At 39.8% G+C, this 27997-nt stretch overlaps 2 protein-coding genes and 1 long non-coding RNA gene across 10 annotated transcripts; 2 read left to right on the forward strand and 1 right to left on the reverse strand.

Moving 5' to 3' along the window:
* Positions 1-567: 567 nt before the first annotated feature.
* tmem138 (transmembrane protein 138) lies at positions 568-5710 on the reverse strand. 6 transcript variants are annotated; one of them, XM_053685704.1, is made up of 7 exons: positions 5559-5710; positions 4937-5346; positions 4721-4834; positions 4306-4635; positions 4017-4188; positions 3194-3269; positions 568-1277 (listed from the first exon to the last, which is right to left on the reverse strand). In XM_053685704.1, the coding sequence occupies exons 4-7, from the start codon at positions 4431-4433 to the stop codon at positions 1165-1167; spliced, it is 489 nt and encodes a 162-aa protein (XP_053541679.1). In that variant the 5' UTR covers positions 4434-4635; positions 4721-4834; positions 4937-5346; positions 5559-5710; the 3' UTR covers positions 568-1164. The 6 variants fall into 6 exon arrangements, with proteins under 6 accessions (XP_053541679.1, XP_053541677.1, XP_053541678.1 ...); XM_053685702.1 differs by having other exon boundaries at positions 5470-5710; XM_053685703.1 differs by lacking the exon at positions 5559-5710 and having other exon boundaries at positions 4725-4834; positions 4937-5016; positions 5123-5269.
* On the forward strand, positions 1427-3068 carry LOC108274735 (uncharacterized). The gene is made up of 2 exons (XR_001814539.3): positions 1427-2609; positions 2707-3068. It is a non-coding gene; the product is annotated as an uncharacterized LOC108274735 (long non-coding RNA).
* cracr2b (calcium release activated channel regulator 2B) lies at positions 5325-27817 on the forward strand. 3 transcript variants are annotated; one of them, XR_006983634.2, is made up of 19 exons: positions 5325-5413; positions 6334-6459; positions 15148-15374; positions 15472-15583; positions 16627-16720; positions 16851-16997; positions 17106-17196; positions 17302-17397; positions 17494-17681; positions 18607-18678; positions 19507-19561; positions 24024-24103; positions 24871-24979; positions 25338-25464; positions 25584-25665; positions 26049-26163; positions 26369-26445; positions 26537-26613; positions 26724-26782. XR_006983634.2 is itself a non-coding variant. In XM_017485029.3 (19 exons), exons 3-19 carry the CDS (start codon positions 15150-15152, stop codon positions 26809-26811), a joined length of 1872 nt encoding a protein of 623 aa, XP_017340518.1. In that variant the 5' UTR covers positions 5325-5413; positions 6334-6459; positions 15148-15149; the 3' UTR covers positions 26812-27817. The 3 variants fall into 3 exon arrangements, 2 of the variants coding, with proteins under 2 accessions (XP_017340518.1, XP_017340519.1); XM_017485029.3 differs by having other exon boundaries at positions 26332-26445; positions 26724-27817; XM_017485030.3 differs by lacking the exons at positions 24871-24979; positions 25338-25464; positions 25584-25665; ... (2 more) ...; positions 26537-26613; positions 26724-26782 and having other exon boundaries at positions 19507-19640.
* The last annotated feature ends 180 nt before the right edge of the window (positions 27818-27997 follow it).

The following is a 27997-nucleotide window of genomic DNA, read 5'->3' on the forward strand; positions in this document are numbered from 1 at the left end:
CATCTAACAATAATTTGTAGAAAATGATTATATATATATATATATATATATATATATATATATATATATATAAAAAGGAGATTAGGTGTTTGTGGGTGACCCCATCTATTTGTAAATCAAGCCCTTTCACCCCTAGTTTGGGAATCCATGATTTAAATTCACTGATTTATGATCCTATCGTCCATTTTGGAATTATTTTGCATTACAGCTGAGAATAAATAAACTGTTCAGTATAACACTGGCATTAGAGTTCACCAATCAGAGACAGCCATTACAAAAGGTACTGTAATGTCAAATGTTTATTATTATGGATATAATGTCCAAAAGGATGACCACTCTGATAACCTGTGTGTCAATAAAACTGCCCACTAATACCACTATGTGGTAATATGACTAACGAACAGTACTATGCTGTACACGTATATAATGATTAAGAGAGAGGCACTTTGGAAATGTTGACAACCAAAAGGTCTGAGGAATCTTTCTGAATCTAGCTGGTGGGTATTCATACAGTTTTCCAAAATAAAATAATAGATGATAAACATATAGAAGATGAATTTTTAAAAAAAAAAATGAGTAAATGACATCAACACAATCAATTTCACTGACTAAATCACCAAATCAATTTCACTCATCACCAGTTATCCAATCAGGATTTAATCATTATTTCTGTCAGTAAACCAAAGCGATACAAAATCTTATAAAAATACTTACCTACAATAGAGTATAACATCGCCTTATACGGTAGAGCTTATCACGCAGGACTGTGAGACCAGCGCATAACAGTTTTAAAACTATGCCTCTTATTTGGTGCAGAGTCAATATTCAAAATGCCAAATGGCCTAAAAAAACCCCTTTAACCTAACTAATAGTAACACGGAACTAATTATTCTATACATTACGTTTAAAATACATAGTTTCAAACACATTTTGAAAACGTGTGGATTATGTTTGTTTGGTGCGCTTCTTGTTTGTACAGTTTAGTGTCTACTTGTGCTCTACATACGAGTCTCTTGGTTCCTTTCCTGTACCGGTACTGGTACAGTAGTTTTGTTTTCTCCACTTCATCAGTGTTGAATCCACGTTTTTACTGTAGACTACAAACCAGTCCTCTATCTCCGTCCTGAACCTGCTGTAGTTTCTGTGTTCTTCCTCAGGCCGGGATCATAAGCGAGCTCGAGCAAAAGCATCCCGCAGCCAGGGACAGTCCTCGTACAGTCTCGGATCTCCGAGATACTCGGTGCTGCGCTTGTACAAGTAGTAATACAAAACTGCAGCTGGGAGAAATAATAAAGACAGAAGTAGGTCACCTCAAGTAACATGTCTGTGTGTGTGTATATTATATATATATATATATATATATATATATATATATATATATATATATATATATATATATATATATACACACATACACATACATATACATACATACACACATACATACATACACACACACACACAGTTAGGTCCGCAAATATTTGGACAGTGACACTGTTTTCATCATTTTGGCTCTGTACGGCACCACAATGGATTTAAAATGAAACAACTAAGATGCAACTGAACTGCAGACTTTCTGAACAAAAATATCATATGAAACGTTTAGGAATCGCAAGCATTTATATACACGGTTCCCTTATTTCAGGAACTCAAATGTAACTGGACAGATTAACATAATCATAACTAAAATGTTCATTTTTAATACTTTGTCGAGAATCCTTTGCAGGCGACGACTGCTTGAAGTCTGGAACCCATGGACATCACCACACGCTGGGTTTCCTCCTTTCTGATGCTTTGCCAGGCCTTTAATTCAGCTGTCTTCATTTGTTATATGTTCGTGGTTCTTTCTGCCTTAAGTTTTGCCTGCAGCGAGTGAAATGCATGCTCGATCGGGTTGAGATCAGGTGACTGACTTGGCCATTGCAGAGTATTCCACTTCTTTGCTTTAAAAAATTCCTGGGTTGCTTTCGCAATATGTTTTGGGTCACTGTCCATCTGTAAAGTGAAGCGCCGTCCAATTAACTTCACTGAATTTGGATGTATCTGAGCAGACATTATATTCCTACGTGCTTCAGAATTCATCCGGCCGCTTCTGTCTTCTGTCACATCATCCATAAACACTAGTGACCCCAGTGCCACTGAAGCCATGCATGCCCATGCCAACACACTTGCTCCACCCTGTTTCACAGATGATGTGGTATGCTTTGGATCATGAGCTGATCATGAGCTGTTCCAACCCTTTTCCATACTTTTTTCTTCCCATCATTCTGGTACATGTTGATCTTAGTTTCATCTGTCTAAAAAATGCTTTTCCAGAACTGCCTTTTTTTTTTTTTTTTTAGATGTTTTTTGGCAAAGTCTAATCTGGCTTTTCTATTCTTTAGGCTTATAAATGGTTTGCTCTTTGTGGTGAACCCTCTGTAGTTGCTCTCGTGAAGTCTTCTCTTTATGGTAGACTTGGATAATGATATGCCTACCTCCTGGAGCGTGTTCTTCACTTGGCTGGATGTTGCGACGGGGTTTTTCTTCACCATGGAAAGGATCCTACGATCATCCACCACTGTTGTCTTCCGTGGACGTCCAGGCCTTTTGTGTTGCGGCGCTCACCAGTGTGTTCTTTTTTCCCCTCAGAATGTACCAAACTATTGATTTGGCCACTCCTGATGTTCCTGCTATCTCACTGATCGATTTTTATTTTTTTTGCAGCCTAAGGATGGCCCGTTTCACTTGCATTGAGAGCTCCTTTGACCACATGCTGAAGGTTCACAGCGACAGCTTCCAAATGCAAATGCCACACCTGGAATCAACTCCAGACCTTTTCACGTACTTAGCTGATGAAAAAATAACAAAAGGAATCGCCCACACCTGTCCATGAAACAGCTTTTGACTTAACTGTCCGATTACTTTTGGTCCCTTGAAAAAGAGGGGGCTACATATTAGAGCTGTAGTTCCTAAACCTTTCCTCCAATGTGGATGTGAATACATTTAAATTAAAGAAGAGAGACTACACTTTAAGCCCATGTTCATTATTTAACTGTTTTGGTAGACAAATAAAATAACTAAACTTGTGTCAGTGTCCAAATATATATGGACCTAACTGTATGTGACTATACACGATTACACGATGCATGCAAGTTGAGCGTTTACAAACTAGTAGTAAAGAATTTTAGTGACTTTTTTTAATGACTCTTACCTAGTCTCTGGAACACAAAGAGCACCTGCAAGCCGTCCGTCCAGACGAAACGATTCGACTCCATCCACCTCAGATTCTGTACAATAAACACTTTTGTAGTGAGGTTATTGCTCTTTGCTTTGGCCATCAAAGAGAAATTCAAGACTTAATCCTATAATAAGTGTAGTGTGGAAGAAATATCGGAAACAGTGCTTGCAGCTGTTCACATTGCATCGGAAACAGGTTCAACTTTACAACATGTAGTGTTACAACTTCGAACTGAAATGGATTATATGTCAAGAATCTACAAAAAAAAAAAAAATACCACACTGAAGTGAATGTAATGTAATTATCAAATTATTTACACAAATAAAACATGTAAATGTTGTGTGACTGTATAAGTATTCATCCCCATTGCTGTGAAACATCAAAATTAGTTCCATCAGACGTCACGTAATTATATGAAATCCCCACAGCCATGCTCCAAAACCCAGTGGAAAGCCTTCCCGGTAGAGTGGAGATTATTATAACAGGAACGGGGGGAATAAATCTGGAATGGGATGTACAAAAAGCACATATGGGTGTGATAGTCAGGTGTCTACATACTTTTGGCCATATAGTGTAAATACACCTGCTCGTGCAAAAAAAAAGGGGGGGGGGGGTTGAATACTTATGCAAGGCACCGGGATTCATTTAATTTCAGTAACTGTGTTATCCTGGTCAAGGTTGCTGTGTATCTGGAGACTGTCCCCGGAACACACACACACACACACACACACACACACACACACACACAAGCCCAAGCAGCTGCCTGGTTTGATGGTCATCTGCAGGTGGAACGCACCATGAGCCAGCAGTGAAGACAGATGCTGAGTGTGAGGTAGACAGCAGACAGGATGAGCAGAGCTCTGAACCTCTCCAACAGCAGAGACAGAAGTCCCACCTGGAACACGTACGTGTTGAACATCATCAGCAGGATGATGATGACGTTGAAGAGGATGGCGATGTCCTGGATTCTGCAGAAATTAAGATGCATAACGATGACACTAGAAACCCTCTTTAAACGTCGATTTCGGCTTTTTCTATACATCTGAATCAATACGAGACACTTGTCGTTACTCTTTTACACTCACATGAACAGCACGAGTTGGATGACCGGAGCTGTCCTCAGAAGTTCGCAGAAAGAGTTGACAAACAGGTCGAAGGCCAGAAGAGAAAGCTGGATCAGAAGCACCAGCGAGTAGTTATTGGTCTGGAGCATCTCGGAGTTCAGCGTTGCCTCACGCTGCGATTTACAGCTTGTCCTTTAACTTGTAATCAGCGTAGTCCTGCTTCTCCCAGATGTGACACAACGACAGAAACGAGCCTGGAAACTCAAACGATTATGTCTAAAGGTGCTCACTAGATTGGAGAGAAGGTGCGAGCCAGTGATGAAAGAACTCTTCCTTCAGCCGTTCTTTGTCCTGCAAAGGAAAACGAAGCAGGAGATTCAAACAGCACGTTTTTGAATATTTTACAAGTTTAGGTGTGCACGTTAAATATGCTCACCCACTGAGTCATATTTGATAAAGCGTTGTCATTTAGCTGGAATCTCTCCGGTGGTAATCCAGTTCTAGGTAGACGTGATGGAAAGTGTCATGGGGTCATCCTTGGCTGCTTCACCTAGAAGACACGAGACAGAACCGGGGTTAGAAATTCAAACAGAAACCGCAGTAGCACCATTCACCAATCAGCAGACCACCATTTAAAGGACGTGCTATTCACCGTCGCAAGATGGTGATCGGATGGAGAGGAAACCAGGATGTCTCTACGCTGATCACTAATGTCTCACGGCCAGTCACCATCTTTGTTAAGCACAAAATCTGTTACACAGGCAGCTGAAAAAAGGTCTCGCTGAGGATTAAGGTTTAATTTCACTCAGACCTCTTGTGTGTCCTCTGTAATCTCTACCTGACTCCTACTTTCCACACAGCAATGCTTTAGAAACAGGAACACTGATAACAGGTCGCTTTTCAAATCTACAGCAGTTTGAATCAAGGGAGCTCCACTGTTGTTGTTGTTGTTGTTGTTGATGATGATGATGATGATGATGATGATGATGATGACGATATCTGTCTGCATCACGTGCACCTCTACTGAGCTTAGTGTAGCTCACTACGACCTCAAAAACACCTCTGGAACAAATTTCAGCTGCAAATTAAACACAACAGTCTACGTGTAGCGTCAAGTATCAAAACAAAGGTGTGTTTAATGTGTTATTATCACGATATTTTCTTCTCAACCTTACTGTAACTTACCAGAACTGCTAACTGGCTAGCTAGCCTGAAAAGACGCTTCTGAAACGCCAGCTTCTGCTCTAGATGTTGGAACAAAACTAATACAGTACCTGATATTCAGTGCTGCTAGTTTTGAGACAGATGGGTCACTCTGAGCCGAACTAATTCGAGTCAAACGCGGTGTAAAAGCGTCCATGTGAGCCAAGAAACCACCACGTCTCCCATAGCAACGTTTACCGTAAAACCTGATAAATACGGTGATCCGAGTCATTTCTCCGTTTCCAGGTAGCTGGGAACCAGAAGTTGAATTCAACACTTCTGAGTCGATTCCACAAATCATTTGATTCACAAACATGAGCAGACTTGCAGTGTTTTGTTAATTTAGGGAAAAAAGGAAGAAGCAAAAGCCACATTAACAACAAAAGTTCACTTATAATAATAATAATAATGTCTGCAATGCTAAAGCATCTTAAAGGGATAATTCAACCAAAAATGAAAATTCTGTCATGATTACTCCTCCTCATGTCGTTCCAAACCCGTACGACTTTTGTTCTTCTAACAAGCAAATATGACTGTATGTTGACTGCTAAAAAAAATAAAAATAAAATAAAACAACACTTGTATGTACAGTAGAACTCATTTAAAGGTAAGAAGTGAACTACTGGGTTTTCTGTTGATGCTGTGAAACGCCATGTTGATTTTCATGTCACTTGCTGAACTCAGGGGTTAGGAGACCATCCCGAGTTTAGGGGGTGTTTTCTATCTGTTTTACTTTACGAGAATTACGACCTCTAGTCGAACCTAACACTACAATTACCTGTGCATTCTTTAAAAGATTACCCTCTATATGACCGATTACGGTAATTGTAGTTTCCTGCCCTCTAGTGGTGGAAGAGCGGAAGGGATCTGAGCTCCAGTGTGCAGTAAGTGGAGGTGACACTGCAGTGACTGGCGGCATGTGAGGAACTCGTGAGACGGTGGCGGCTGGAGAACACCACAACTCCAGTAAAGGTGAGTTAGACCTCTGTTTCATACCGGAAATACACCCGGAACATGTACTTTCTGAAGTATCTAGTCATATAGGGTACTCAGCTGTTCAAGAAATGTGTGAAAGATTTGTCACTTGTCTCTAGGCAGAGTACTGTAAATCAGCAGTGGTGTTATAAATAAGCAGTGTTGTTGTAAATAAGCAGTGTTGTAAATAAGAAGTGCCGTTGTAAATAAGAAGTGCCGTTGAAAATAAGCAGTGCCGTTGAAAATAAGCAGTGTTGTTGTAAATCAGCAGTGCTGTAAAGAAGCAGTGTCGTTGTAAAGAAGCAATATTGTAAAGAAGCAGTGTGGTTGTAAAGAAGCAGTGTCATTGAAAATTAGCAGTGTCGTTGTAAACCAGCAGTGTTGTAAAGAAGCAGTGTGGTTGTAAAGAAGCAGTGTGGTTGTAAAGAAGCAGTGTCGTTGTAAAGAAGCAGTGTCGTTGTAAATAAGCAGTGTCGCTGAAAATACGCAGTGTCGTTGAAAATAAGCAGTGTCGTTGTAAAGAAGCAGTGGTATTGTAAAGAAGCAGTGGTATTGTAAAGAAGCAGTGTCGTTGTAAAGAAGCAGTGTCGTTGAAAATACGCAGTGTCGTTGAAAATACGCAGTGTCGTTGTAAACCAGCAGTGTTGTAAAGAAGCAGTGGTATTGTAAAGAAGCAGTGTCGCTGAAAATACGCAGTGTCGCTGAAAATACGCAGTGTCGTTGTAAAGAAGCAGTGGTGTTGTAAAGAAGCAGTGTCGTTGTAAAGAAGCAGTGTAGTTGTAAAGAAGCAGTGTCGTTGAAAATACGCAGTGTCGTTGAAAATACGCAGTGTTGTAAATCAGCAGTGGTGCTGTAAAGAAGCAGTGGTGTTGTAAAGAAGCAGTGGTGTTGTAAAGAAGCAGTGGTGTTGTAAAGAAGCAGTGGTGTTGTAAAGAAGCAGTGGTGTTGTAAAGAAGCAGTGTGGTTGTAAATAAGGAGTGTCATTGTAAATACACAGTACATTCTCTAAGCAGGTCTATAGTCTAACTAACTAGAGTTTCTGGGTATCCTGTCTCCTTCAACTTGTATTTGTTGAGTGAAGGTGAGCAGGTCAAGACAGGAGTAGACACCTGCCTTTACTGTAAATAAACATTACAGGTTTACGTTATTGATCAGCAGCAGAAAAATACAGCAGGTGTTTGTGTATAGATTTTCTGTCCTCGATGCATAACGAGATAGGGTTAAAAAAAATTGGGCCTTTACTTTCTATAACAGATATAGACTCATTTGGTGTAAGTATGTTTCAGATTACCTTGCCTCTGTGGACTCTGCTGTGTTTATTTAACCTTGAGAGCTGTACAGGGAAATACGCTGGACATTATAATGTTAAATTATTATTATTATTATTATTATCACTACTACTACTACTACTACTACTACTACTACTAATAATAATAATAATAATACAATCTAAAATAATATTATATTGATCCTCCATTTATCATTTATTGTCTGGTCCTGTTTTATGATGTCACTTTTCTTGTTTTCTTAGTTTTAGCATAATTTTATATATATATATATAAATGGGTTAGTCAGCCATGCATTTTGTGAGGAAGGTTACTGACACTTGACCATCACAACCATAAGCACTTTATGCTTGTTGGTCTACTTTGCTCTTCTGGGAAGGCTTTCCACTCAATTTCAGAGAATACCTGTAGGGGTTTGAACTCATTCAGCCTGAGGTCGGGCGAAGAGGCCTGGGGTGCACTCAGTGTTTCAGTTCATCTCAAAGGTGTTCGGTGAGGTTCAGGTCAGGGTTCCAAACCTTGGCAAACTATATCTTCATCGAGTGTCATTGAACTTTATTAGGAACACCTGTACACCTGATCATTCGTGCAAATTATCCAATCAGCCAATCGTGTGGCAGCAGCGCACTGCATAAAATCGTACAGATACGGGTCAAGAGTGTCAGTTAACGTTCACATCAAACATCAGAATGAAGAAGAAGTATGATCTCGGTGACTTTAACCATGGCATGGATGTTGGTACCAGATGGGCTGGTTTGTGTATTCCAGAAACTACTGATCTGGGATTTTCACACACAACAATGTCTAGAGCATGCGCATCAGGGATAGTTTTGCTGATGGTATTTATATCCTTTAGAAAATGAACTCTATTAGACGTTATTTCTGTTTTCCTAGCCTCCTACCCAACAACTTGTTCAAAGTCCAACTGTGTGAGGATAGCACACTTAGCTAGCAAATTTTCTGCTTTAAATGATTAAGCAGTTAATCTACCTAACATGATCTTCGCTGAATGAAAAACACGTACTCACACTGTGCAGTTTATTAGAAACACCTATGCAGCTGCACTTTCATGCAATTATCCAATCCTGTGGCAGCAGAACAATGAAGATTTTGGGGGGGGGGAGACAAAAAAACATCGCCTGGTCTTTTTCCCAATCTTGAACTGTCCATTTTCCATTTCCATGTAGCCTCAGATTCCTGTTCTTGGCTGATAGAAATGGAACCTGATGTGGTTTTCTGCCCAGCCACCTTAAGCTTTGACATGTTATGCTTTCTGAGATGCTTTTATGTTCAGCATGGTTGTAAAGAGTTATTTGAGTTTACGTAGCCTTCCGAACAGCTCAAACCAGTCTTACTATTCTCCTCTGACCGTTCTCATCAACAAATCAACAAGGTGCTTCTGCCCACAGAAGTGCTGCTCACTAGAGGTCCCCCCCCACCAGTCTGTATAAACTCTTTTGCACCCAAAGTGGCTACTACTTCGTTCCTATTAAAATGGAACAGAGTTAATTAGTATAGTATTAATATACTTAATAAGTAGATAGATAGATAGAAGTAAATGTCAAATTTTAGTTAAAAATCGAATTGAACTGAAACACACACACACACACACACACACAGTCTCCATTGTGTACCTCTTCTCTGTTCTGCAATATTACTGTATGCCTGTGCTTTCCATAACCGCATCTTGTGACCGTAAGCCGAAACTTGACCCTTTCCCTACCACAGAAAGTAGCATTGTAATACAACTTCTTTAGAACCTTGATCGAAAGTAGTAAAGAATCTTATACAATAATATCATATTACACTATACTGACCTGTACATTCTCTTAATGTATCTTAATGTTTTAGGTTGCATTCGTCATATACTGATTGGCGTTCCTACCCCGGCACTACCAAGCCACCACCGTTCGGCCCTTGAGCAAAGCCCTTAACCCTCATCTGCTCAGAAATGAACATGAAAAAATGTAAGCCGCTCTGGATAAGGGCGTCTGCCGAATACCATAAATGTAAATAATCATATAATCCATAACAGAATCCAGCAGAATTCCAATATCAAGATCGGCCGTTGCACTGAGGAAATACTATTTCTCTAGTTAAAGTGCTCTGTGTAACTGGAGACCTTAATTAAAGCATTGTATGAAATAAATAAATCCAGGATGATGGCTAATGAAATGTTAGTCATCATGCTTTCCTGTTGGAGCATTAACCATTAAAACTTTTTTTTTTCTCCATTATAGCTCTTCTTACTGTTCTTATTAACAGCATGGTATTGTATGTCGTTTTCAGACTTTCTGGAGCATCTTAATCACTTCTCGAGATTCATGTTAAAAGATTCACGTGTTAATGAAAACTTGCTCGCGGAGCGTCTGTTGTGAACAGGAATGTGTTTTTTTTTTGGAAGGCCTAGGAGACCTTGTGTATTATGTGTGCTGACCTTGGGTTATCAGCCTGGGTCAGATGTTTTAAGAAAGGGCTTTTTGTATGTAGGGAGGCCGGTTGAGGACTGAACAATTGAAGGGATAACACCTGTGTACGTACATGAAGCTTGGATAAAGCTCTTCCTCTTCTCCGAGTTTGTGCCTGCTTGCGTCTTTATTAAGAAGAAAACAAGAACTTCGCAATCCGACATGGCATGTGTTTGGAGGTGGGAGAAAACCGGAGATCGCGCAGGAACCCATGCAGATGTACACAGAAAGTCTGCACAGACAGTAAACTGAGTTCAAGATTGAACCGTGGACCCTGAAGCTGTGAGTCAGGTGGTCATGCTACCTCCTTCTCCGACGCGTCGACGAGTTACAGACACAGCGGTGTTGTATTTTATTGCTCCTGGAGCACTATGCGTCCCTGAGTAGGAATTCCAAGTTGAGGGGGCGTTTTCTTTGGTTTTTCTTAATCGGAGGTTGGAGATTATGAGTTACGAACGCAGCACAACACCTTCCATTCACATCAACATCAACAACACACCATTCAGGCTGTGATTGCTACTAGCTGGAATGCACAATGCCCAATGCAAACTTGAGTAAATGCTTTATTTGCATCTTGCTTTGTTTTTGTCTCCACTCCCTGTCAGAGTGCGTACACACACACACACACACGCACGCACAGAGTCCCATCATATGACCATCCTGTACTGCTATTGCATATCCTGGAGCTTTGAGAGAGGCAATGAGTAACCAAAAGAAAGGAAAATCCAAAGGGAGTGTGTGCTCATGGTCAGTGTTAAGTGTTCTATTTGATTTGTGGTGTGAGTGTTACTACATGTCACGTTGGGAAATTCCCAAGTGTTTCGCCCTATGCAGGAACACTGTGCTCCAAACTCAACAACTTAATTGGCATTCCAATTTCATTCATACTTTAATAATGATATTTTTTTAAGAATTACCCAGTGCTACAGAGCTTCAAATTATTCCTAAATGTGTTTAGACAAAGCGGTAATTGACACTACAGTATTTAGACATTGATATTTACCTTGGGCAGAGCTGTCTACATATTAGTTCAAACAGCAGAAAATACCCACAGGTATTTGAAAAGGTTTATGCTTTTTGCGTGTCGTCGTTTCTTTACTGCTGATAAGAGAAGGCCCGGGCTTCTGTTTACTTTTGGTTTTAGATGTCGGGAACCTCTTGCGACTGTTCTGTTTAATCAGGTGGTGAGGTGTTATGGTTATAATGGTTATAATGGCTCCTGATATAATCCACAATAAACAGATTCTAGTGCTCAGAAAGCATAAACAGAGGACAAACGTATTAGCAGGTATAGTACCAAGTATCAATAGTAAACCAGTGGGAGTTTCTAGGGTACAGAAGGCGACCTTCACTGGTGTCCAAGATTTATTTTATAGTGAAATTCTGAGTTGATTTTTTCAGTTTAAACTTCTTTCATGGGAATGTTGGTCTGTTTTCACTTTGGTGGACGGTTTCCTACATTAACCACAGTAGGGACACATGTATCAGTCTTTTACTAAAGTTGTGTGTAAGTATTCGCGTAAGCCAAACCGGATAAAAATTTGCCGTCGGATTTGCAGAAGTTTCAGTGATGCTGATTTTCTTCATAGTCACATGTGTATGTTGATCACCTGCAAAGTGCAAACCCGACACAGCTCATTTGCATATAGTGACGCCCACGAAACTCCATGAATGTCAATATTTTGACTCGAATCGATAGTTTTTAAAATTGTTTTACGTGCCGGCTGACATGCACGTTGTTAAAACGACACAACTCCAGTAAAAGATTGATAAATGAGGCTCGTTGTGGTTAATGTAGGAAACCGTCCTCCAAAGTGAAAAGAGACCAACATGTCTATGAAAGAAGTTAAAACAACAACAACAACAACAACAACAACAACAAAAAAGTCACCTCAGAATTTCACAGCAAAATAAATTTTGGACACCAGTGAATATGTTAATTAAAAGAAAACGATTTATAACTCAGCTTTCATCCTCCAAAGAAAACAGTACCGGACTTATAAACATACAATAAACATCCTTTAACTCATAAGTGAGTGCTAAATATTCTGGCAACTGAGCGGTTTGTTTACGGCCTATACACCACCATTTCTTTCATCATAATTGAATGATTCATTTTATCTGTCTTAATTTTTCATATTCTTTAAATAACGGCAATAATATAAATGGACTGGTTTTCACAAATTGTTCTCGAGGGTACCCTTAATCCCTGACCTTGTGAACTAGCATGATGATGTGTTTTTGATAGAGACTCCAAAGCACTTCTAAGAGTAGATCTGAATAATGCAACCTGCTAAATGCTGTAACTGTAATGAAAATAAGCAGCTTAAACTCAACAATACAGGTGCAACTCAAAAAATTAGAATATCGTGGAAAAGGTCGTTTTTTTTCCTATAATTCAAAAAATGGAACTTTAATATATTTTAGGTTCATTACACATAAAGTGAAATATTTCAAGCCTTTTTTTGTTTTAATCTTGATCATCATGGCTTATAGCTCATGGAAATCAACAATCCAGTATCTCAAAATATTAGAATAAAGAATTTATAATACAGAAATGTCGACCTGAGAAGAGGTCTAATCTGATAATTAACTCAAAACACCTGCAAAGGTTTCGTGAGGCTTTAATCTCTCTGTCTGGTTCAGTACACAAGCACAATCATGGGGAAGATGAAAGTCAATGCTGCATTTCATTTGGAAATCAAGGTTCCAGAGTCTGGTGGACGAGTGGAGAGACACAGAATCCAAGCTGCTGGAAGTTCAGTGTGAAGTTTCCACAGTCAGTGATGATTTGGGTTGCCATGTCATCTGCTGGTGTCGGTCCAGTGTGTTTTCTCGAGTCGAGAGTCGATGCAGCGTCTACCAGGAGATTTTAGAGAACTTCATGCTTCATCTGCTGACGAGCTTTATGGAGATGCTGATTTCCTTTTCCAGCAGGACTCGGTACCTGCCCACAGCGCCAAAACTACTAGTAACTGGTTTGTGAGCGTGGTATTACTGTGCTCGATCGTCCAGCCGACTCGCCTGACCCGAACCCCATAGAGAATCTACGAGAGACACCAGACCCGACAATACAGACGAGCTGAAGACCGCTATCAAAGCAGCCTGGGCCTCCAGAACAAACACCTCAGCAGTGCCACAGGCTGATCGCCTCCATGCCACGCCGCATCGATGCAGTCATTCGTGTAAAAGGATTAAAACCCTGACCGAGTATCAGCGCATAAATTAACATACTTTTCAGGTCGACATTTCTGTATTATAAATTCTTTATTCTAATATTTTGAGATACTGGACGTTTGATTTCCATCAGCTGTAAGCTGTAATCATCGAGATTAAAACAAAAAAAAGCTTGAAATATTTCACTTTATGTCTAACGAATCTAGCATATATGAAAAGTTCCACTTTTTGAATTAAATTACAGGAAAAAAGAAACTTTTCCACGATATTCTAATGTTTTGAGATGCACCTGTATATAAAAGTGCAGTAATCAATGCAGATTATACGATTTAAAGTCGATCAAGTTGATTTTTACTGTAATTATTCTTCTTATGTGTACATTTATACACACAGGAGCACGAGTAGGTTACGAACATTTTTCCAAATTTACAGGAGTTTCATGAATACCAAATTTCTTGTGTAAATGCTGGTGCGAATAAATTACTAATAAATCATATCCAGCTTGATAAATGAGGCCCAATGTCGTTTGGTTAGCTGCTGATTGTGGTGCTAGTAGGATTTAGGCTGCATTTTTCTCTGAATGGCATTATTTTTCGAGATATGCATGTCTAACTTACGGAGTGTGAAAAAAGGACCCCTCGATTTAAACGTGCGTTTTGTTAGCAACAAGTTAGAAAGCTAACATTAGTGTCCATCAGTTTATGATGTGTTTACGTTGTTGTTGTTGTTGTTTTTTAACAGCAAACTCTAGTCATTGTTATAGATTTTAAGCAGTTTAAAGTAGTGAAGTGATATTTTATTTACTGTTGATGGTGTGAGCAACCATGTCGATCTGACGTCATATGCTGAAGTTGAGGAGACCTTCTCAACTGTCTGAGTAGGAATTCCAAGGTAAGGGGGCGTTTTCTTTGGTTTTTCCTAGTCGGATGTTGGAAATTCACACGTTTTGTCGATACCTAAAGAAAGCATTGCAGCAGCGCTTTAGCTATCTAGTTTGTCCAGCTCTTTTACCTCCTGATCTGTACAGTCTGCTTCAACAGATCAGTCTCCACAAAGCTTCAACGTTCATGCTAATACCGCCATCAATGTCGTCACATCTTGTAGATCACTAACTAGCCGATTTGAGTCTCCACCACTGCTGTATGTGCAACTGTATCTTATAGCTCCAGTGTTTGCAGTCTCTCCACTACATCTACACTGGATTTCTCACTATTGTGACATTGAACATCACTAGAAAATGGTGAATGAGAAAAGAAGCTCTTGCCTTTTTTTGTTTTTAGTGGCCCACAGAGAAACCTGACAGATATTCTTCAGGTTTGAGATCGTTTAAATTGTTCTCCTATCAGACGCGATTGTAAAGGTGCAAGCATTGTCTCCTTGTGATGGCAAAGCAGCACAACAACTCTATACAGCACCGACCAACAAATTGGCACTGAGATTATAAACACATCACAAATATTTCCGTATAAACTTACTTAATGTGTTTTAGGGTGGAGTTTTCCTTTCAATCTGCTGATAAGCATTACTAGACTCTGTATCCTCTTTCTTTTTAAATAAAGGAAATTACTAATTTACTAAAACTACTGTCAAATTATTAACTCACAAGTCCCTTTAAGACATTTCGGAATCCTGAGTAAAAAGTACATAATACCAGTGAGAGTTTAATGTTTAATGAATGGCTGAATTAATGGTCACTTATTCACATTCTCCCTCTCTCTCGCTCTCTCTCTCGCGCTCTCTCTCTCTCTTTGCAGTAATGTCAGGCTGGTTAAGAGATGGAGTGGTGCTAGAGGGTCAGGGCAGTGGCCAAGCGTCTCCTCGTAGCCCTAGATTTAGGACCCCAACATCAGGGAGAGGAGCAAGGCCCTCACCTAACAGTTCAGCCTTCAGGACCCCGCAGGACACAATGAAGAAAGCCAAAGAGCTGTTTGGGCTGTGTGATAAAGAGAACAAGGGCTTCATCACCAAGAGAGACTTGCAGGTGTGTCAAATGCTTTAAGTATGTTTGGAGTTAATGGTTTGGCTTCATAACTGTAACACCATTGGACTGGTGTATGTTTGTGTATTCTGTATGCCAGCGGTTGCAAGGAGAGGTGCCTCTGACTCCAGAGCAGCTGGAGTCCGTGTTTGAGAGTTTGGACCGTGACAGAAATGGCTTCCTCACGCCTCTCGAGTTTCACACCGGCCTAGGTTTGTGTTTGTGTTTGTGTCATGATACTTGAAGGCATTTCTATGATCTATGGTATTTATGAAAATATATACTAGGTTTGCAACAAACAATCTAGTAGTAGTAAAATAAAACAGTGTAAAAAAAAAAAAAAAAAAAAAAAAAAAAAAGTTCAATGACCCATTTATGTATTGTTTACAAAAATAAATTATTTCACCCTCAAGAGGAAGAACAAATCATTTTAGATAACAAAAAAGAAGCAGTACAATTTTTTCCAATAGCTGCTAATAATTACTTTGTTACTGTTACCAAACATATTACATTTCTATGACAAAATATAATATCTCAGAAAGTGTACTTTAGCATGATTTAGCATGATATTATATCATCAAATTACCAAGCCCTAAACAGATGTGTGCCTGCACAGTCATGCATTCTGATGATGCTCCCATGCAGAAAAATTTTAATCTGCACAGAATTCTGCCACAAACATTTAGGCTTCAGCAGTAAAATGTAGTTAAGTAGTTGTCTCGTAATATTTCTGTGTCAAAATTTGTATAATTGACGATTATTAATGTCTTAAGATTAATAAATAAGATTAATCTGAAAATAAACTAAACACACACAATGTAGTCATCTAGTAATTATGGTAATTCCAACATGGCGTAAGCACAGTCCAGGTGCATTCTGTTTTTCGTCTTCGTTTTGTTTTGAAAGCCCAAACACGAATGCACGTCAAAACCAGGACAGTTCTGGTGCCACCCAAATTCAGTCCCAACCACAAATAAAGCCGACTAGCTATATTGGCTGTGAGCTTACCAATCCATGCTAGCATTTCACCACCTCTGACATCGCCTGTTAAATATTGCTACCATGGCGGTGCTGCGAAGAGTCGTCTTCCGAGGCTAACCGTCTAATGCTAACCAGGCAGGAGCAGAGCAGCCGCAATCTGAGAGGCTCACGGCAGAAGAAATACGTTTTGCTCATCGGCGAGCATCGGCCCTGACACATGTAGCGTGTTGCCACAGGTTAACAGGATATTCATAGAACCATCTCTTCCTCTCAGGTGAGCTGGTAGAAGAGTGTGAGGAGAAAGATCCAGCAGAGCTCAGATTCACACAGATTCTTATAGAGCTTGGAGCAGATAAACTCCTGAAAGAGTGAGTGTTGCAGTCTGCTCTTCACCAAGCATTTCTAATACACTGTGATTTTAATATTATTACGATTTAGCTAGTATATAAAATGACGCTGTGTGTGTGTGTGTGTGTGCGTGTGTGTGTGTGAGTGTAGTCAGTGGGAGCTGTGTTCCCTTTGGTGTGATTTGCAGAAAGACAGGCCTGAGTTGTTGAATCTGCTGGAGGAAATCCTTTCCCACGCCGTGGCTCATCTTCAGGATGCGTTGAGAGAGAAGGACAATTTGGAAGAAACTCTACGCAGGTCAGCTTACACACCCGACTTTGGATGGAAATCAATTTAAAGTTGGAATGCCATGCAGTAAATTATATGTGTGTGTGTGTGTGTGTGTGTGTGTTGGCTCGCACACAGACGAGAAGACGACCATGACAGAGTGGTGCGCTCGCTTTACGAAGACCTCGAGAACCAACTCAAAGAAGAGCGAGAGAAACGAGTCACTCGGGTAAGTCTGGATGAAAAGGAGGTCAATAACCTGCATAGAAATGATTCGCACGGAGAATATGATCACGATGACGGTAATGATGGTGATGGTGGTTTTCCGATGAAGGACAGTGCGAGACAGGAGGACAAAAGAGAGCAGCTTCTGCAGGAGCTGAGGATGAGAGAGCAGGAACTAGAGTTCACACTGACCAAGCAGAGAGAGGTGAACACTACATTCCTCGTTCATTCATAGCCCTTACAGCTCCTCGCCTAGGGGTTATTGTACAGTATAACGCTCTCTACTTGGGACTCATTGTAGCTGGAGACTAGGATCAAGGCTCTGTGCCAGGACCAGGCGAACACTCGGGGGCAGAACCAAAGGCTGCAGCTCGTGAACGCAGATTTGCGGGAACAGTTGGAGGAGAGCCGGGAGGAGCTACAGAAGGCACTTAACCAGCTGCAGATCCTGCAGGAAACACTCACGGATCAGCAGGAGAGCAAGCAGAGGTGAGACTTATGCTGCATTCGACTTGGGAAGTGGGAAGCCAGAGTTTGGAATTACGGGGGGGTTCGTCTTTTATTATGCTTGCAAGCTAACTGTGATGAGGGATGTACATGTACCTCCTCGTGCTATAGGTTTACGAAGCGAATATGTCTGTATGTTGATTGATCTCAATACTAAATAATAAATACATATATATTATATACAGAATAACTCGTTTAAAGGTGAGAAACCCTGCATTGTTTGTTGTTCATGCTGTGATCAGCTACGTTGGTTTGACGTCACTTGCTGAACTTGGGGTTAAGGAGAAATAGGAATTCCCAGATAAGAATTCCCAGTTGAGGGGACATTTTCTGCGTTTTCTTCCTCGGGAATCACGAGTTGAAAGCTACATTTTTACGGAAGGGAATTGCAAAAGCAGTGCTATTTCACTGGAAGAAATGGATCAAATTGAAAAACAGTACTCTGCTCCAAACTGATGTATCCAAATATAAGGCAGTTTGACCACACTGTCGTCAAAATGGCATGAATTGGTATCACTGATGTATGGTTTATGAAACTGACTGAGGATTACTGTAGCGTACCCATGTAATGATGAGTCTTTATTAATCACATATACATCACAGGACAGTGAAATTATTTTTTCGCATATCCCAGCATGTTAAGAAGTCGGGGTCAGAGCGCGGGGTCAGCCATGATACAGCGACCCTAGAGCAGAGAGGGTTAAGGGCCTTGCTCAAGGGCCCAACAGTGGCAGCTTGACCTTTCGATCAGTAACCCAGAGCCTTAACCGCCAAACCACCCCTGCCCCTTTTCCTACACTTTTCCATTGATTTGATTTTTTTTCACGTTTCTATTTTCCTTGCACTTGTTGATTGATTTGAACACGAGTATCACCCTGTGTGTCTGTGTGGTTTTGTTTCTACCCAGGCAAGTGTTGAAAGTCTCCAGAAACATGCAGAAAGAGAGAGAGAGCCTGATGAGGCAGCTGGATCTGCTCAGGTAAGACTGCATGCAATGTGTAGCATTACTTGAATCTTGGTGCAGGCGTGTCTCCAGGTCATTGTCCGTTTCAGGTTTGTTTGCTCTTGACAGGTATCAGATATAAGATAAGGCAGGGAGTGTAGCACAGTGCATACACACAAACTGGAAAACTGGAAAGAGCAGTTACGAGGCATAATAAAATTATACCTCAGATATCGATGTGGCCGGAAGAAAAAAAGCTTCAATAAAACATGTCTCAAAGTAAAACGAAGGATTTTTTTTTATATCTTGAAAATACAGAAATGTATATATTTTAAAGTGGATAAGGGATCAGTTATGCCACTACAGTTGAAAATGGTACTGATTTACATCTTGTATTTTAACGTTATCATCGTTCACTGTTTGGTTTCTGTTAAATGGTAACCTGATGGTATCTTTTTATCTCATGTTGACTTAGCATATATAAAAGATGAAAAAACTGATAAAGAACTTTACTGATCGTGTAAAATCAGTCAGTCGACACTACTCTTCCATGTCCTCCTTAACAAGCGCAAGCCTTTGGAAGGACTTGCTCACAAGTGTTGCTGTCTTTGATAGAGATAAGCAGCTCTGCTGTGAGTGGCTGCTTGAAGAAAACAAAAAATGCCTGAAAATGCAGAATTGCAGAACACAGAAGTTTCTTGGTACAATATATATATATATAAATTATAAAGGGAAATTGCTTTGCTAGAATTTAGCTACCCAACAGTGATAACACTATTATGAACCAGACACACAATTTTCATTTATTGCTTTTCATAATGATGCATTTCTTTAAATATTCCTTTCGTCACGTGTCTTTCTCAGGGACATGAACAAGCGTTTGCGGGATGAGAAGGATGCACAGCAGGATCAGAAGAGGGTTAGTCACAGACAATCCTTCATGCCTCCTCTTCCATCTTACCCACAATGCAACTGTGGCCACGATACCCCACCGTGGGGTGGGTACTCTTTTTACCCATACTGAACTGGACTGCGACGGGTGCAGGTGTTTTATAAGCGGCCGCTCGTTATGGCTGGTGTGAAGCTGTGGGCAGCGCTGTGCATGTCTGTTCAACAATAACCAGCGAATCTTCACCTGCTTTCTCTGCCTTTGCATGTGGCTCTGCTCGGGGTTTCTTTCCTAATGAGAGTTAGACTCCACTGGCTGTCTCCTTAAGATTCCCTAACACTCAGGAACACTCAGACATGGACACCAATATTCAAGTCTGTCGAGCTGTGAATAGTTTGATATCGCATTTCTGCTGCACTATTCAGAAAGGCCTTTCATTTCCCTGAAAGTTAAAAGCCTTAATCTAAACGAATGAACAACAATGAGAATATGAACACACAGCCATTATGATGGGTTTCTTTTTGTGGACCCTGAAGGCCATTTTGGTGAATGTGAAAGGAAAAGTGGTTCTCAGGTTAAAATCATACATGTTGTTTTTATAAATAATAATTTTAAAAAAAGTCTTTCTTTATTGTGTCTGTTACAAAAAGCACAGCATAGTTTCAGAAAGCGCAGCATAGGAAAAGATGCCAATTTTCATGATCATAATACAAATGCCAGAATAAGTTATAAAAATGCAGCTTGTAGATGCGGTGGCAAAATGGCTTGTATTTGTATACCACGTTCGTATATACTGTACTACTACATGCTCGTACTGTGCTGTATGTGAGTCATGTGACCACCTGTCAGTCAAATTCCTTTCAAAAGCCTCATTTTTGTGCGGAGTATTTCTAGAATTCCTCTGAAGCAAACAATGCAAATAAAAAATGCCATGACGACAGGCTTTAAGACAGTCAAAAATGTTTCTGCCTAAATTGGAATATACAGTAAATATACAGTAATGTCACAACTGGCCTGTTAAATTTTCGATATATGTATTTGTTAATAACTGACAAAGTTCAGATCAGAGTAACAAGATACGCTATACAGCCAAAGGTTTGTGGACACCTGACCATCACACCCATATGTGCTTCTTCCCCAAAAAAAATGTGGAAGCACACAATTGTCTAGAATGTCTTTGGATGCTGTAGCATTGCAGTTTCCCTATCACTGGAACTAAGAAGCACAAACCAGTTCCAGCATGACAGGGTCACTGTACACAATGCAAACTCCATGAAGACATGGTTTTGCCAAGTTTGGTGTGGAAGAACTCCTTCACAGAGCCCTGACCTCCACCCCATTGAACACCTTTGGGACGAACTGGAACACCGACTGCACCCCGGACCTCCTCTTTCTCTGTCATCAGCGCCTGATCTCACCAATGCTCGTGTGGCTGAATGAACACAAATCCCTACAGCCACGCTCCAAAATCGAGTGGAAAGCCTTCCCAGAAGAGTGGAGGTTATTATAACACCAAAACAAGGACTATTTCTGGAATGGGATAATCAAAAAGCACATATAGGTGTGATAGCCAGGAGTTCACAAACTTTTGACCATGTATTTATTGGTTGCTAATATTTGTTGTTTAGCGTTACTTGTTAACTTGTTTAATTTGGTAAGGAATGGATGGAAATATAAACTGGATGGAAAAAAAACATGTTCAACATCCTAATTGGATTTGGCCTTATGGATTCTGTTCACCATTAAAATCATTGGAAATAATTTTTAATGGAAACCATTAGGCCAGTTTCTAATAGTAAGCGTTTAAAAGCCTTTGAGAGCTCAGGTTGTAGAGCGGCAGATTGTAATGGCTGAAATGGCAAAATTGAGGTCTCTGGCTCATATGTGGACAGTTTGCATTTCCTAAACTGACATCAGTCAATCCATCTAAAACCATCTAGACATGTAGTGTGTAGTTGCTGTCAGTGTTGCTTTCTTTACACAGTTTTCCCAGCTTATTATTTCCAAAAAACTGATCATGTGGCTCAGGTGGTAGAGCGGGTTGTCCACTAATGGCAGGGTTGGCGGTTCGATTCCCAGCCCACATACCGAAGTGTCCTTGGGCAAGACACTGAATCCCAACTTGCTCCCGATGGCAAGTTAGCGCCTTGCATGGCAGCTCTGCCACCGTTAGTGTGTGAGTTTGTGTGTGTGTGTGTGTGTGTGTGTGTGTGTGTGTGTGTGTGAATGGGTGAATGAGACAGTCTAAAGCGTAGAGGATAAAAGCGCTATATAAGTGCAGACCATTTACCATGTTGCATTGTGGGATGCAGTACACCATGAATATTGGTCTGTCTGCATAACTGGAAATTCAGCCCATGTTGCACTGTACTGTTGACTGGGAGCCCACAGTAAACATACTAAAAGTTTCAGTTTAACGAACTGTTGCTACCAGTGCTGTTGTACTGTTGTGATATCAGCACTTTTGGAGCGCCACTTGTTCGATTAAATTAGTGAACCGGAAATTACCGTTGTATACTGTGTATTATCCATAGTTATATAATTTTGAACAAAGCCATAATATTGGTATTTTCGTGACCGTTAGCGCAGGAGGTAAACTGATGAAGAGCAGTGCAGTTGGGGGTTAAAATGAAGACATTATCGAGAGTGTGCTTAGACGCTCCGCTTCTGCGATATTAACTCGTTATGTGATCTGTGGCAGATCAGTGCAGTGACATTTCATAAGTATCTAATGACAGATTTAATTTTAGTGGTAGAAATAAAGGTTTAGAGGTTAGCATGTTTGCGTCGCACCTCCGGAGTTGGGGGTTTGAATACCATCTCCGTCCTGTGTGCACGAAGTCTGCATGTTCTCCCCGTGCTTGGGGGGTTTCCTCCGGGTACTCTCGGGTGATTGTGCCCTAAGATGGGTTGGCACTCCGTCCAGGGTGTCCGCTGTCTTGTGCCCTGAGATCTCTGGGAAAGACTCCAGGCTTCCCGAGACCCTGTTTAGGATAAGTGGTACGGAAGTGGGTAGAAATAAGCAGCAGGCCGACCGAACTTACAACAAAATGTGCACTTTTGTGGGTGTTCACTCATGTGAGTGCTCTAGGACAGAGCGTATACATCGTCTATAGCAGACGTTTTATTTATAATGCCTCGTCTCTATGATGGCTATAAATCTGTCGAGACACAGATATTTTATTGCTCCTGTTAAATCCATATGTTCTGTGCAGAATTGCATGTCAGCTGTCTGATTCACACTTAGCTCTTATTTGTGTAAAAAAAAAAGAAGATGATGGTGGTTACGGATATTATTTAAACCATTCCCGCTTTACCCTGAGCCATGCAGCAATTCAAGACACACCTTTAACTGCCACTTGCAACACCACTCCACCCAGGACATCATAACACCTAATGACTTACTGTCCATAGCTTTTGCTGTAGCTACAGGGCCTTACATAAATATTCACCCCCTTGAACCTTTCTACATTTTGTAATTTCCACAATCTGGAATTGAAATGGACCTACTTGGGATTTTTACCATTTGACATGTCTAGTGTGGAAAGGTTCAAGAAGGGATAAATACTTGTGCAAGAGACTGTAGGACAAATGCTGTGCCTTACTCTTTTTCTAAGTGAATTCTATAATCAGATTTTTTTTTCTTTATGGAAGCAAATGTTAGCTCCTTTTGGAGGAAATTGTCAGAATGTCCTTTTAGGGGCGGCGTTCTGATAATTTCCACAAAAAGGCACATTTTCTGCACATTTCAGCATTTTACGATGATTTGATCTTTTTGTGAATGCATCGTTCTAAATCATAACCAAAGATCTCTTTATATTTTAAATTTCCTTTATTACTTTTAGTGGCCATTTTTAAAATGCTGTGCAGAAATTGATTTAAAATATTGACTGAAAGTCTGCATGCTAGGAAACTTGCCCCATCACAGGATGAATCTATTTATCATTTCATCCTTTTTTTTGTGTGTGTGTGTCTGAATTTTATATGTCTGTACCATTTATGTGGTATATTTTTGTAAAGTTGGATTAATTTATTGCATTTACTGTATGTTTAGTCTTGATTTGTGAAGTTTCTCTGCCTTTCTGTTTGTTTGTTTGTTTGTTTGTTTGTTTATTTTCACAACATTATGAACAAAATGGAGAAAAGATTGTAAGTCAGGCTATGAACAAATGGGCGTGTTTTTCAGCACCACCACAGCACACAATAAAAGACATTACTGATGGTACACAATCCTATCTGTGTCCTTATTGCGCAAGACCCAAACATTATATACATACACGTGCAAACACTTCTCTACCTTCTGTACATAAAACCAAAATCTGGACGAACGAGCATTTAATTCCCAGTTATACAAAAGAAACAAGTTCTTTACAGAATAAGAGGATTTAAAGTCATCACAAATGCGATATTTCTCATACACCTGTTTGTGCATGCTTTATATACAGCTCTTAATTGCTTCTAAAGCCAAAATATTCCATGGACTGTTCCATAGACACCTAAGATGAAGAGACCTTTAGAGAAGAAAGGATCAATAATCGGAGACTATATGCTGGTCAAGAAACCTGGCAACAGGTGGGTCACTAAAATTATAATAGTATTTTATATATAGAAAGTGCACATTAATTATCTGAATGCTCTTGCTGGGAAGTAGGGCAAGTAGATGGGTGACAATGTTTAACTGAATACTTCTCATAATGCTTTACATAGTGTTTTAAAATAAGGACGTTATTATCTACAGATGAACCGTTGGGTTCATCAAAAATAATGAATTATGGCTTTAATAGCAGCTTTAAACGCATTCATTTAGCAATATCCAGCATCAGGGAAGTAGAAATGTTTTTCTAGACCTCTTACAGAGGTTCAGTTTAAGTAATGTATAATTAGGAATTAAAATTTTTTCTTCTTCAGAAAACAATTTAAGGCTGGATCGTGTGAGCCTTTTGATGCTCTCTTTTTTCATTTATGGTTATTTATGCAGTTGTAAACTGCACATTTTTCTGCATGACGATAGCATCGTTTAGCTTGTAACGACTGCAGCAGTGTACAATTATAATTTAATAACTAATCCCTAAACGTCTTAATGTGTGTACTTATTATTTATGATTCAACTTTAAACTTATTATTATTATTATTATTATTATTATTATTATTATTATTTGGTAATTACTGTAGGGAAACTAGTAGGAAATAACCTATCCTAATCATGAAAGAGAGGAATGTTAGGCTGCTGACATGATATAGAAGTTTAAGGGGTTAAAATTGTCATTGTATATAAGCCTGGAGATCTGTTTAATTGAATTAGTGGAGTTTTGTTTTTTGTTTTTAAATCAACACTTAAGACAGGTCAGTTTTGTCGGTCAGATGACGAAGAGCTCACCTGATGTGATTGCTGAGGCAGAGCTAGCACTCTCAGAGAAAAAACATAAAGCGGATACACACAGCAAAACGGTATAGTAAAGACTGCTTTTGTATTTTGTAAGCAATCTTGCGTCCCTTAATGATCATGATGCCCTTACCCCCTAAGGACAGACTTTAATGGAGAATGGACTATAAGCTTGATAGCTTGACGTGTATGATGCAAATATAGAACTTGAGAAATTTGCATGGTAGAACCCTCTTCTCTTTGTGGCGATTCAGCAGGTCCTGATTTTTTGGAGTTACATTTTTTGGTGTGTTTTTCTTTAATCATTCAGCCGGATCTGGCTTTTACTGTGTCTGTGTGTGTGTGTGTGTTATTTATTTATTTGTTTATTTATTTATTTATTTATTTATTTATTTTTAATAACCCTGTACCTGTGACTCTCAGGCTGGAGTAAGCGGTCCACAGCGTGTGTTTAAAGTTGTGTTTTTAGGCAGCTCAGCCGTGGGTAAGAGCTCATTCATCTATCAGTACTGCAGAGGGCACTTCCCCAATAAAATGAGCACTACTGTAGGTAATCTACAGCTCCATGTCTAGCCTCTGCTAATGTACTTATACATAAAATCAGGTTTAGATTCAGCAGCATTTGAAACCTTCTCCCAACACCAAATATCATTTGCATTTGCTTGACAGGTATGGATTTCCAGGTGAGAAGTCTAGTGCTCGACTCCACCCAAATTGCTCTCCAGCTTTGGGACACAGCAGGACAGGAGAGGTAAGGAGGGGGGAGGGGGGATTAACCCATAGCTTACTATTTAACAGTCAATGTAATGTTTTTTTTTTCTTTTCATTTAATAGCAAAGCAATTCTAAAATGTATTTAATGATACTCAATATGTCATATATGTTCAATTACTGGAAATATAAACAATATTTATAGCCACACCAGAAAAAAATCCTCACATACTTGGATCGCAGGTGTTAATATAAGAGAGCTATATAACTATACAGTATTATTACTTTCATTTCATTATAATATGAACATGATTAATCATTTAATCTCGTAAGTATAAGTAATAAATGGTTGAAGAAACTTTGCTATACATGTTCAAATGAAAAGAACTTTAATAATAAATGACCAGTCCTTCCTCTGTCACAGATTCCACAGCATCACGACACAGTATTACCGTAAAGCAGATGGGATCTTGGTCATGTATGATGTCACTCAGACAGCCTCGTTCATGGCAGTGCGTGATTGGCTCGACCAAGTACAGGTGAGGCCAATTTGTAATGCAAATGAGCCATTCTGAAGAGGTTTGCATTCCCACAGGTGAAGTAGCACGGCACGGTGAAATGGGACAAGCCCAGAGATTTGGCCATATTAAAACGAACACAAGCTTCTTACGATTGGTTCATCTAATGTGAATTCATCCTTCGGGCAGAAAAACAAGGCTGATGGTGCATGTGTGATGCTGCTAGGCAACAAGATGGATTTGGATATGGAGGATGGAGGAGGGAGACCGGTGACCACCATGCAGGGACAGAAACTGGCTCAGGTAATCAACACTTTTGGACGTTCCTGTTTTGTTTAACCATTACTTTAAAGTTCTATTTTCATCTGTTAATGTGGTTGTGTTTGTGTCTCAGGAGTATCAGGCTGAGTTCTTTGAATGCAGTGCTAAAAGTGGCCTTAATATCCAAGAGGCTATGACACATCTGGCTAGGTGAGACTCCAGAGGAAAATTTTACATAGTATAATGGATCTTAGGCTGAATATTTTTGAGAACTGTGTGACGACAACTGCATACCTGATCTCTGTGTTCTGTCCCTGTAGACTGATGGGGGCCCAGCAAGACAAACAGTGCGAGTCTGTACTTCACTCTCTAGACAGCTCAAGCCATAGAGGGCACTGCTGCACATAAGTGGAGACAGAGAGCAGCATCACATGAGGATGAACCACTGATAAACACCCAATCACATGGTCACACCACTGCTCTGAAACTGCCTGCAGCATATCAGAAAGAACATCTCACTGCTCTAATGCAACATGTGGAAATTCGCCTGAACAATCTGTGAACATGACTTGAACTATTTTGGACAGTGATTCCTTATTATCGCAATTTTTTTCAATATATTTTGGCCAGACCAAGAATTATGCTAGTTTTGACCAAACTGAGAAAACCCGTTTGGAAAACTGACTTCCGGCCCTGAATGCTCGTTTGTGTTTGTATATACTTCCTGTCAGACATGTTGTAGAAATTATATGGGCTTTGGGAACACGGGCGAGAATCATTTAAAGTCTTCGTGAAGTGCCTTGAAACATACAGCGTTATTCGATGTGTTGACTATGTGTTGATGTGTTCATATCATTTCCACTGAAACAAGAAGTCAGGGCGGGACATCGAGTGGCTCCTCCACCCTTTTCATAGCCAATAGTGTTTAGCTTACCTCCTAGCCTGGGCTATGAAGCCGTACTTGACACTCAGCACCATGGATTTTTATAATGTTGTGGGCGGGACACTTCAGATTCTAGAGCGCATTCGATCCGACATAAAGTCTGATGAGAAGCTGAAGAAGTGCAGGATGATGTCATCAAAACTGGTGTTGCGTATTGGTGGTAGACAGAGACTGTACTTTTCAATGCATATATCTTCTAAATGCGAATTCTGTCATTGTTTTGGAGCCCACTATCTTATAAATAACCTTAAGCCACAAAACATAGACACCTAATCTTGAAAAAAGAGAGAGATTAATCTTACCTAATGTACATTTTAAAATCATTCTAAACATTTCTCTTGTTTGCTTTCAACATATTTACTACTGAAAAAGATTAATGTCTATTATGAATGGTATTTTCTAATGCTGTGACTAATATAAATGGGAAGGAGTATAAAATAAATAAATAAAATTGAACCCAACATGCAAAGACATGGTAGACTCGCTACAGCTGTCTGTCTTTTTGGTTTGATACATTTGTAGGGTGAAAAAAGATTATAACATTGCTTGGAGGATGTTTATATATATATATATATATATATATATATATATATATATATATATATATATATATATATATATATATATATATATAGAGAGAGAGAGAGAGAG

The sequence above is a fragment of the Ictalurus punctatus genome, chromosome 14, assembly GCF_001660625.3.
Source record: "Ictalurus punctatus breed USDA103 chromosome 14, Coco_2.0, whole genome shotgun sequence".
In the NCBI taxonomy this organism is placed as follows: Eukaryota; Metazoa; Chordata; class Actinopteri; order Siluriformes; family Ictaluridae; genus Ictalurus; species Ictalurus punctatus.